Below are 12698 nucleotides of genomic sequence, written 5' to 3'. Positions count from 1 at the left end.
TTTGATACAGCAGACAAATGTATTTAGCATTAAAGCACTGAGTGGGTATTATTCATGTGGGTAATGGGGAGGAGAAACTAATGGATTGAAATGTCAGAATATTTCTAAGTGCTCTGAAAAGGCACCTTAAACACAATACTGGAATTAGCAGATGATTTGTGAGCTCAGTATCACACACTACAGAAAATTATTTTGATTTTAATTTTTTTTAAAAAGTTTTTCTGAGTTAGGCTGTTTCACAGATCTGATTTGTAAGAAAGTTGCCTCTTTTTTAGTCTCAAATTATCTAGATGGAGGAATATAGTCAAGACTTGCCTGAATTCTGCTTTGATTTAGGCTGAAACTCACTTTGCATAGAGGATGTAAGCTAAAAATATTCTATGATTCCATGGCTGATTCAGTGCCTTTTACATAAAGTCCAGAGGTGTCTGGAGCCTCTGACCGTTCAAAACAATGTGTGGATCAGAAGAGACTTTTTTTGAAAAAAATTAAAATTACTGTCTATCAATTGTTTACTTATCAGTGTGTTTGTTTATTTCAGGTCCGCTGTATTTAATTGTGGAATATGCTAAATATGGCTCCTTGCGCAGTTTTCTCAGGGAAAGTCGAAAAGTAGGACCAAGCTACGTGGGTAGCGATGGCAACAGAAATTCAAGTTATTTGGATAACCCTGATGAGAGAGCCTTAACAATGGGAGATTTGATATCGTTTGCATGGCAGATATCACGAGGAATGCAGTACCTTGCAGAAATGAAGGTAGGGTAGTGTAATAGTGATCTGAGCATGTCCTTGTGATAAATGGACATGACAGCGGTTAGTTCCTCCACAAGAAGCATAAACACTATTGTTGGTTTCTTCCAAAAGCTTGTTCATCGTGATTTAGCAGCCAGAAATGTATTGGTGGCAGAAGGACGCAAAATGAAGATTTCTGATTTTGGCCTTTCCCGTGATGTATATGAAGAAGATTCATATGTCAAGAGGAGCAAGGTACAGTGCATATTAAAAACTGTAGTGGAAATGATTATCTAATCAAGAGAATGAACTTATACTGCAGGACTTGAGCACAGAAGAAAAAGATAATAGCTATTTATTATTAATTTAAAATAATTCTCTATTTTAAAGAAATAAAAAAGAAACAAAATTATGAGCTTAATCAGTGGGACAGTAATCTTTTCACAGAATCTTTTCACAGATTCATCTAGGTTGGAAAAGACCTTGAAGATCACCTAGTCCAACCATTAACCTCACACTGACCGTTCTCAACTACACCATATCCCTAAGCGCTATGTCAGCCCAACTCTTAAACACCTCCAGGGATGGGGACTCCACCACCGCCCTGGGCAGCCCATTCCAACGCCTAATATAATATAATATACATACATGTGTAAAAGATGTATCACACTTAAGTCACCACTGTCTCCTCCACCTCTTTTTGTTGACTCATCAACAGAAGCAATGTATTTCTAATGTGTAAAAGTTAATAAAAGTAAAAGAAGGGTCACTATGATGATTAAGGCCTTGGAACACCTGACATGCAAGGAGAGGCTAACAGAGCTGTGTTTGTTTAGCCTGGAGACAAGAGGCCTCAGGGGAATCTTACTGATGTGTATAAATACCTGATAGGAGGAAATAAAGCCAACAGAGCCAGGCTCTTCTCACTGTGGCCCAGTGACAGGACAAGAGGCAATGGGAGCTATTTTAAATATGAGAAATTCCATTTAAAGAAAAGAAAAAATTTTTTTACCATAACAATGATTGAACCCTGGAGCAGGCTGCCCAGAGAATCTTCATCTCTGGAGATACTCAAAACCTGGCTGGAAATGGTCTCAAGAAGCATGCTGTGGCTGACCCTGCTGTGAGCAGAGGGGTAAGGTCCCTGCCCACCTCAGCGGTTCTCTGATCCTATGAAAAGTTGCAAGACAATATGTAAAAAGCAGGAGATTTGCTGCTTTTTAAAAGCAATGTGCCAAATAGTCTGTAATAAATTATTTCTTTTTCTTAAGGCTAGAGAGTTCACACAGGATGCTTAAAAATAGCATGTGTTTTGTTAATGTAAATACAGAAGAATGACACCTTTTTTCATTGCAGAAGCTTTTAACTATTAACCTTTTTACAGGTAGAGGGCAGTCCATTTTTAAATGAGGTGGGTCCTCTCATTTATCCAGTTCCTCATCATGCCCTCCTACAAATCCTCATCGTGCCCTCCTACAAATACTTCCAAATGTATGAAAGACACCAAATCTTAATCAAAATGGTACATCATAGGTTGCCATAGATTAGGAGCTAATGCTACCTGCCAGGTTATTTAAAGTAATTCTATTTTGCCTGCCACAGTAAGTTATTGTCAGGTGCCTTGATACAGTTCTGTCTGCTCACAGTGCTCATGGCAGGATTCAGCATACTGTAACGTTTCACTTCTACAACTGTGCAAAGGAAATTTGATGGAAAGATGAGTTGTTGAGTCACATCACTACTTCCCTGAACTGCAACATTTGAGCATAATAACTTTGAGACTAAGAAGATAAGTTAAGGCTTGTCATTTATTTATTCTTGTAAAAAATACCATCAAATACAGCAAGCCAAATCCTGTGTTCTGCCTGTTTGCATCCACCTGTCACTGACATCAGCAGAACTTTTACAGTCAATCCCAGGCCAGACTGTGATGTTCGCTAACACTACTTTCTACTGCCTCTTTCTAAGATGAGTGGTGTCGGTTCAGTTTGCTATATGACTTAATACGAAACAGTTGCCAACAGAAATTTTTGTGTGTGAAAATTTTAGAATTTTATGAAAAGATTTCCATAAATACTGTGAATTTTCAGTTTAGCTTTCCTGTTTTTTTCAGGCCAGTTTGTGTGAATGTTTCCTAAGTCAAAATAAGTTGTGAAGAAAAAAAACCTTTTGGAAAACATGATCATATGTAAAAGGGCTTTACCACGTTCATTTAGCTATCTTCTGATGTATGTGTCGTACATTGATCTATACCAGTTGCTCTGTATTTTAAGAATGATGCATTTACATAAAGGCATTTTCATTTTATTTGGGGGGGGTGTTAATGTACTGAATGGATATTTTCTCTTTACTTCTGAGACACTTATCACCGTAGCATTATTCAGAGCCTAACAAGCATCTGTTTGCTTGCATAGGGAAACAGGGAAAAGAAAAAATTGAGGAAGGAAGAAGGATAAGTTTCAAATCCTACTGAAACAGTTGTTGCATATATATATGAATTTCATGATAACAAGAAGAAAAGCATATGAATGCTAGTGATATTGCGAAGGTTATGAAACATCTTGGAAATTTTTGCAAGGCTAGATCTTCATGAATATCTGGGGCAGATTTCTCTGATTTTATCAGTGAATTTCTGCCAGTGGAAAGTAGCAGCTTGTAGATTCAATTTAGTAACCAGTAACTGAATATGATTGTCCAGGTACAGTTCTGAAACCAAAGGTATCTTAACATCTAGGTGCTTCCATTAATGCATCATGCCTGATATAAATGAGATAGCTCTTCCTCTTTAATCATCATTCCCCATCATTTTTGCATTTGCACATTTCCCAAAAGCAATGGGAAGACAGACATTCATGTTTCAAGAATATAACTCTGTGGATGAAGCTCTCTGTTAAGCGGAGAGTTGAGTTTATCCAACTTAAACCGGTGACCACCTGGAAAAAAACCACATCTTATTGTACATAATTAGATTACTGAAGTGTGTTGAATGAAACAAATGAGTGACGTTAAAAACTCTTACAGTTGTTCTCCTAGCTGTTTTTCTTATGAAATGCAAACCATTCAGTCCATTGGAAAATATTAGAGTATGGATAGAGTATCTGTTACAGTTTTGAAGATATATACCTTGGTTTTCCACTTGAAAACTTAATTTTCTGACCAGTAATTGCATTGTTGCTTTTTCTCCTCCTAGGGTCGGATACCTGTTAAATGGATGGCCATAGAATCCCTATTTGATCATATCTATACAACACAAAGTGATGTGTAAGTGTAGTTTCTTATGTTCTTTATGGCTTCTGTGCTTGTTTAAGGAGATGAGGGGGGAAGCACAACAAGGTACATAGTAGCCAAAGCTGTTCCTCTTACAAAGAGACATGAGGAACACAGCCTGGGTGGCACCATGCGCTGGCAATGATACATAGGATTTTTGCTGTTGAATTCAATCTCAAGAAAAGATTATCAGAAGTATTTAGGTACATAATTCCTGTTGAAATCAAGAAGGGTTGGATCTGTTCATGTGACATGGTTGCCTTTGAATATAGACACAAATTACTAGTCTTTGCTAAAGATAATGGTCATGCCCAAACTTCCCAGTTCCTGTTCGTCCCTTGTCTGTGGCAAGAAAGGGAAAGGAATTTAATGCCTGGCCTCACTCCTATTGAAATCAATGACAAAACTCCAATTAATTTTAATGACAGCCAGCTCAGACCTTAGGAGAATAGTCCAGTTCCGCTGCCAAAATGCAAGTTCATTTGCATGATTAGGGAAACAGATCCTGAAGATTGATATGCTCCTATCTCCACCTGATGATTAGGTGGCAAAGCAACCACAGCTAAACTGTTTTCATGTCTGATAAGCGAGGAGCCAGGCAGAGGAGTGTTTGTATACATTTAACTCGGGATCAGATACTTCCGTTTCTTTTTCTGTGGCGTGAAAGATGCTTGTGACTAGTCACCAGGCAGACACTGTAAAACTAAGTATTATTTATTTAGGAGAAAAACCTCTAAGGGACTGCAAAAGCAGCAGTACTTATGTCTGATTTTCTGCTAGGTAGCATTTTGGGTAGCGTTTTGATATCTTCCAAGTTTCCCTTGAAAGAGGATCTGATTAAAGTAACACTTTTATTAAACTCAAATGGAGTAAAACATACCAATCACAATGACATCTCACTTTGGGGGAAAACACTGATAACAGCAGTATGTGCAATTAGGAACCTTTTGATCTGTACTTCTAAAATGATTTACATTCACTTTTTACTCTTCTCTTTGCAAGTCAGAGCAGTTTTAGTGAAACAAAATAATTTGCTTGCCATGGAAATTCCTTACAAAATGAATTTCTAAAATATTTTTATTTACTGTTCCACTTGGAGTAAGAAAAGAAAAAAGATTGGGGTAATTCTTGGGACAGTGTCACTTTTACTTAGGTCTGCTTACAGGTTTTTCAGAGTCTCTTTTTATCCTCCTCAGAGTATCAGTTTTGCTGACCTGCTCCTCTACAGTGACTTTTCCCAGAGAATTGTTAAAATTCTATTAAAAACTTCTTAGTGCATTTTTAATTTCTTCATTTTCTGCAAAACAGATTTGTCACTGTAGTTTGAGGCCAGAACAGATTGTGTTGTCATGTAACTGCCTCTTCTTTGATTGTTGATTGATCTTCTGGATCCAATACCATTCCTCCCTGTTTGTTTTCCTGATGAGCTGCTATTAAGCCCAGGAGCCCATCTCTTGTACATGTGATACAACACCATGCAGAGATTATCGAGCTGGCATCAAGCAAGCTAGCTCAGAGCACTGGGCAGCACGCTGGTGCTGTGCAGTTTTTCTGCTTCCCAGATTGGGATTAGTATCTCTGTGTAAAGCCATGCTGATTTACCAGCCTTCTTGGAGATGGATCAGGTGTTCTTAACAGAGCGCACTGCACTGTGTTTTGTAGGTCCGCTTCAATACAATGGCATAAAAGGTCTAAATGTCTGCCACACAGCGTACCTTTGACTCACTGGTGAGGGTCACCCTCGCTATTCATGTCATTATTAATGAAGTAATCTAAGTGTTATATAGCAGCTTCTAATTTAGCCAAGTCCCTACAGAACAGTACTGAGACACACACAGTTGCAAAACAAATCCTCTCCAGCGCTAAATTCCACAAATACCATTCCTACAGCTGCAAACCGATAAAGTACTTTCTTGCAGCATTGATTGTTATTTTAGATAATTACACTCACTGCAAATATTTCATGAATATTCTTTGTTGTTTGTGGTGATGCAACTATATATTTTAGTGAACATATATTAATATACTCAACAACCATTCCAATACGGTCTTTTTTATGATACTCTGTGTCTCTATTTTTTGGACTCTTCCTTCTGAAGCCATTCTGTATAGTTAGTGGTTAGCAGTGCTTAACAGCAGTACCACTTGCCGGTAAATGCTTGCCAGCATTTACAAAATCCTGGTTTTGCTTCAGAGGTCAATGACATCAGTGGAAAGCCAGCCCACTGTCTTCCTCTTCACATATTTTTCTTTCCTGGCTTTTTCTGATCACAGTTTTATTCAGCAGCAAACATAGCACAATGGGAAATTTTTCATCTCCCATCTCTCCTCCCATAATATTTAATTTGTATAATGATTTGAAAGCCTTGCAGCATTCTGCAGCATTCTATTCTAATATGCCTATTTAGTAAACAACTTTAATTAAGAAATTATTCATCTGATCCCTCCTTCCACATTCTGTAAAATTCCTCTTAAGCAGAAGAGGTGGATTTTAAAAATAAAACCTGCCACACTACGAAGTTTATTCAAATTAATCATGGACAGAATTATAACATGATGGCAGAGCATAACTGGCTTCAAAAAGGGTATGAGGAGGTATATTAATAAAATAAATGAAAATGCTATAAATATTCATTAGCTTTCAAGAATGTGCAGAGTGATTAAAAATTAATGAATTGGCATTAGGAAGAAAAATGGCAGCATACCATTTAGGACTCTGTGAGACTCACTTTGGCTTCTCTGCCCATTTTGGAAGTTTTATTGCTGTACTTTTGGGGTTACCATTGTTCTTTAAAATGTGAGAAGCACAGGTGGAATGTAGTCAGACAGGAGGTGAGGTTTGTGGCTAACATTTTGAGATGGAATTTTCAAAGGGAATTAGACACTGCTGTTTGGTTTGGCATTAGGTGTGTAAAACTTCCTAAAATCTTCTTAAAAGTGGAGTTTTCACAGAAATGACCCAATGATGAGAGCACAAAAGCTAACATTTGTCATAAATTGTATGTAATTTTCTTCCAGATGCATCCCATTGAGTATCCCCTTTGTGTGAAACTGTGTTGGCTGGTTTCCTTTGTTTTGAACATCCAAATTTTGGCAGCTCTGTCAGTTGAGCAGATTCAGAGTGGTTTGTAGCTTCTTTGTGTCTCAAAAAAGCCTTCAACTAAGGAAAGAAAAACATTTTTGCCTCTCTTCTCCTGGCCTGCCCTCCAAAAATGGACTAATTTAATCCATCTAAATATTTCCAACCTATTGAGCAAGGGTCTTTTTGCTTGAGCTTGTCAATAATGTAGGTTTAAAAAAGTCACCATTTCTTCTGTTCATTTCAGAAAACAGTTTCTTCTGTCTTCTGTTCTACATTAAACTATATTTTAGGCATTTGGTATTTCCAGAATAAATTCTTTCCTCTTCTTTCATTAACTGTAAGCAGAAAATTGAGTCCTGAATCACTGAAATGACCTAACAGAACAGCTGATATCAAAGGTGTTGCTTACAATTGAAATAAACACATTGTGCATATAAACACCACCTCATAGTCAAGACAGCAAACTCATCCCTTGATAACTGGTTGAGCCAGCCTGTGAAAATGTAGACAATTATTTCTGAATAGGACTATAACAGCTAATTAGGGAGGTTAGACTCCCTCTGTTGCCCAAGGAAAAAGAGAGGCACCTCCAGGAGCACTGCACAGAAGAGGAACGAGCCTTTGGACTGGGCCACCATGGGATGGACTTTATTTTTCTGCCTAGAGAAGAAGGGCCTTCCCAGGATATAGTTAGCTTTTGTCAGTGGATAAAAGAGGGGTATCCCTTATCTCTACTGTCTTTTTAATGAATGGTATTTGGGAACAAGGATGGCTCTATATGCATCTGTACAGCCCCTCTTGCTCAGCAATGTCTTGCATTTGGTTGGTTTCTCAAAACACTAGAAAGAGATTTGTTGGGTGAAAGCCACATGAAGCTCTTGAAACCCACCACTCTAAATAAAAACGAATTTTCTCTTTTTCAGATGGTCATTTGGAGTTCTGCTATGGGAGATTGTAACTTTGGGAGGCAATCCCTACCCAGGTATTGCTCCTGAAAGACTCTTTAACCTCCTAAAAACAGGCTATAGAATGGAGAGACCAGAAAACTGCAGTGAAGAAATGTAAGTAGCTCTTGATCTGATTAGATTCATAAAACATCTCTTGAATAAATATGTTTAAAAAAATGTTTAAATAAATACCACATAAATACTATTCTGTATATCTCAGAGGTATAGTCAAAATATGTAGTGCTCAAAAGAATGTAACAGTGAACAGTAAAGTGCAGGAAAAGAATTGCCGACAGAATGCTTGGAGATACATCCAAAATATTTGGAGAATATTGAATAACACACTTGCCAAACAATTAAAAGAGTTTGAATATTCAAAACTTTTGAGAATGGAGGGGAGGAGGAAAATTTCATAAAACACAGCAGTAGCTGAAATATTCAAGAAAATGTTTCAGCACTTTTCTGCAAATGAGATAGATGTCCCATCCACAGTCATTGTCTATTAGTTGTCCTGGTATTACACAGGAGAAATTATACCTTGGCCCAGAAATCTATACCCTAGAAGACATGATGTTTCTGTGACTTGATAAGCCCATGCCAATTTCTTTTCTATTTGGAGATGGTTCATATTTTATTGGCTGATTTATCAAAACACTCTCAATGTGAAATAACTTCTCTCTGTGGTTCTTCCATGGCATTTGGAGATGAGGCATGATTTTATGTTCATTCTGCAAATCTGGTCATGGCCAGGTTTCTTTAAAAAGTTACCAGGCTATAATCACTATGACATCTCTTTTGACTGATTTTCAGTATGAAAGGATACTTTGGCCACAGCCAGGCTGAGAAAATATAGTATAAATAATACAATTTGTATTTTTTTAATACCACATACAGAGAAAAAACATTAAGAGTTTCTGAATTTAGGGCAGGGTAGAAGCTTGCAAGTGTCACTGGCAAATATCCTCTAGCAAATACTTAATTTTTTGTTTGTTTCATCTCAACAGGGACTTTATTCCTCAAACACATGCTATATCATTGATAATTGGTAGGTTAGGCAAGCTGACCAGGTCTGAGATTCTTTTTTTATTCAAGCCACATCATGGTTTTCTGACTGGTTCAGATTTTTTCTGTTTTACTCAGAAATTTTTCTGACAGACTTTGAGAACCCACTCTAAGGACCATTTTTCTTAAATTGTATTCTCTGCTTTGCCCAGTCAAGAGAGAGATCATGGATGAGGGAAAAAAACGCAATTCTTTTCAATAGCTTGCTGTAGTTTTTGTGGCCAACTGTTTCCACAATTTGAGCTCTTCTGTGACTAGATCACTTAGTCCTGAAAACACTTGAGCTAGAAAAATAACATGAATGGCACAGGTTGGAAAGTTACACATCCAAAACTTGGCCAATGTCTGTCTGACAGTCACTCAACTGTAAAACTTTAATTCTGCTCCCTTCTTTTTTTCCACACTGTATGCTATAGAAAGCAGTTAAAGACAGAATAAGAATAGATATAATAAAAATAATAGAAGTAATGAAAAGAATGATAGTTTGCGCAAATAGTCTTAGATTGGGCTTCACTTTAAATAAAAGTTTACAGAAACTTTTCAGAACTTAAACAAATGAAGAACAAAATTCTACTTTCTGATATAACAAGAGTTTTTCAGGTTAAGACATGCACATCAGTGGTGCCTACACATGAGGTGGTCCTTTGAAAAAGTGAAAATAATGAAAGAAACCTAAGATTACAGTCCTTCAAGGACAGCCACATGCATCATCATTTAAACTCATAAAGACTCATGAAAATAAAAGCCCATTCTTGTGAATATCAGTTGTTGATTCAAGGGAATGTTTAACAGAACACACAAGAAAGATTGATGTACTTGTGGATGGCCTTCACACCACAGTTCAACTTCAGTACTATAAATTATTTGAGCAGAAGCATGACCCACTTCTAACAATTTGTTGGTTTTTTTTTTTTCACCTTGTGGCGGATCACAGGTACAACCTGATGTTGCGTTGTTGGAAGCAAGAACCTGATAAAAGACCAACATTTGCTGAGATCAGCAAGGAACTAGAGAAAATGATGGTGAAGAGTAGGGTAAGTGTGGGAAAGCATGAGTTTTTGAAAGCTTTTGTGATCATCTGAATTTGAATATACAGAAATAATGATTTTTTAAAAAAAGGAAAGTAATTTACTTTTCATCAAATTTTGAAGCATTTATAGATCTAGTTTCTTCCAAATGCATCCAGCTTTTTGAAAGTCATATAGGGGCTTTGGTGACCTCAACCCTAAATGCAGATAAGTTATCCTTAATTTGTCTAGCTTCTTTAAATAAAAAAAAAAAATTAAAAATTTCTGTGAAAAGTTACTCCTGAATAAAAAACCCTAGGAAGCCTGGAACTAGAAGAATGTAATATGTCCTTGAATCTGATTTAGTTATATGATGATAGCAACAGAGATACGAAAGCTGTATGATTCCACCAATAGTTCCAAAACTATTATAATCCTGTATAGATTTTCTTTGAATGAATGGATGCTGAGATCTAAAAATAAGCCAAGTTGCATATATTTATAAAATGTATACATACCTACTTGCACATAAACACATAATTTTTTTTTTTTAAATCTAGTTATGGGAAAAGGTTAGTTACAAATGAAAAACAGAAGAAATACAGTGACCATTATCAGATTTAAGAATGTGATGGCATTGACACTTGGTGCAAAAAGGACCAATAAACAAATGGGAACAATTTTGTTCAGGATGTGAATGTAAGAATTAGTTCTAAATTAAAAATGGCAAAGCGAAAGGTCTAGGCTGTACTTTAAATCACTCTGACTTGTCAGCCACTAACTTTTAGCTGCTGAGAATCAGTAGGCAAACAATCTGCATGTTCAGTGACAGGCTTATAATACAGAGGCTGGCAAGTTTTCTGAAACTTTCATCATAATTAAAACCAAAGCCACTCCAAAATAGAGCTCAACAAATTAGTAATTTTTCTTCTTGCCTTTCTTCATGAAAAATTCTGAAGATTTTTTAATTTATAAAATTGGATAACTTTTATATTTTTAATTTCAGTAAATTTCCAAAGGAAAAGCCATTTTGAAGGAAAAAATATATTTTAGATTAGTTGAAAATGCTTCACATTTGTTTTTTACATCAAAGCAATTCAGCAGCATAGATGAAAACCTATGAATTCTTATGGTTAAACTAAATAGTTTTAGACCAACAGCAGGAAAAGCTTTATTTGGCAATATTTACACAGCTAATTTTATACATGCTTATGTAATAGCTTCTGTAAAATGATGACAAGATCCGAGTACCTTCTCCTTTAAGTGTGCATATGTATCTATATATATATATTTCAGTCATACATATACATCAGGCATAGCAGAACTGAAGGTCAAACAAATCAGTTAGCACAGCACTTTAACTTCTTGGTTATTTTAGTGACGTGTAGAATTAAGTAAGGGAAGTATTAATATGTCTCTAGCATGTCTAGTGTTCTGGCAAATCAGATACTTCCAAAGATGCTATGGTTGCAGAAAGGGAGAGCCTACTCCGGTGCCAGAGGTACTATCAAGAGACAAATGCAGTAGGGTATGTAGTTACTTGTTTTAAAGGAACCAGATGCACATTTAGCCTTTATTACCCAGCCAGCAACACTGCCACGTACATTAACCCAGCTTTTCCTGTGTTCGCTTCTTAGGACTACTTAGATCTTGCGGCTTCTACACCTTCTGATTCCTTACTTTATGACGATGGGCTCTCAGAAGAGGAGACACCACTCGTGGACTGTAATAATGCTCCCCTCCCTCGAACCCTCCCTTCCACATGGATTGAAAACAAACTCTATGGTAGAATTTCACATGCATTTACTAGATTCTAGCAACACAAAAAAAAAAATGATTTTTCTTCTGCACTGTTCTCAGACTCTGTAACCCCATTACAGTGTTTCTTGTCTGAATGAAGCCAATCAAAATTTGCTTGGAAGCTTCTTTTCGGTTTTTTTGTTTGTTTGTTTGTTTTTTCTTTTGGTAAATGTCAAAGTTTGCATCAGGATCATCCTTTAGTCATTTTGCAGCTGTGTTTAAAATAAACATTTTTAAAAGGATGTGAAAATAAGTAAAATGACTAGATATCATATAGTAAAAGAGAAAAAAAAAAGATCAGGGAAGCATTCTCAGGGGAAATATAAAATGCTAATGAGTATCTAATTCAACTATCCTGTTGGGGGAGGCTAGGAACATTTAAAGTATGTTAGATTCTGCACCTCTAATTTAAGCAATAGACTTTTTTTTTTAAATACTGTTTTTTGCCATAGCTCAATGATAGGACCCATCTGCAACATTTTTCATTTATCAAGATGGATTTTTAAATTTCAGCTGCTGTTAATGCATTCTGGATCCATAAGCTGAAATGTCTATTTAATGTATCATAGAATGAAACCAGAGATTATATACAGAAGGTAGAAATACTGTATATAAGTATTATATACAAACTAAATCAATATGTAAAGTCTTTGAAAATTGAATTAACAATGGGCATTTTGAAAATACACTCAGCTGTTTTCACGTCCTTTGATTTATTATGAAAATGTCAGTACTAAACCTTGATTGAATGATGTAGCAAATGTTTTTAAAAAGAACATATGCTTTCATATTGTGATGGTG

General features: G+C 36.3%; 1 protein-coding gene across 1 annotated transcript in view; it reads left to right on the top strand.

Annotated features, from left to right (window-relative positions):
- Positions 1-12698, top strand: part of RET (ret proto-oncogene) — an 87368-nt gene that overhangs the window by 68942 nt on the left and 5728 nt on the right. Inside the window, exons 15-20 of the mRNA XM_074830514.1 lie at positions 542-756; positions 865-987; positions 3923-3993; positions 8005-8142; positions 10025-10124; positions 11735-11882. Of these exons, the coding sequence (XP_074686615.1) occupies positions 542-756; positions 865-987; positions 3923-3993; positions 8005-8142; positions 10025-10124; positions 11735-11882 (795 nt within the window). The remainder of the gene's footprint in view (positions 1-541; positions 757-864; positions 988-3922; positions 3994-8004; positions 8143-10024; positions 10125-11734; positions 11883-12698) is intronic.

The sequence above is a fragment of the Strix aluco genome, chromosome 7, assembly GCF_031877795.1.
Source record: "Strix aluco isolate bStrAlu1 chromosome 7, bStrAlu1.hap1, whole genome shotgun sequence".
NCBI classification, from domain to species: Eukaryota; Metazoa; Chordata; class Aves; order Strigiformes; family Strigidae; genus Strix; species Strix aluco.
The sequence above is the reverse complement of the archived record's forward strand: the minus strand, read 5'-3'. Positions and strand labels throughout refer to the sequence as shown.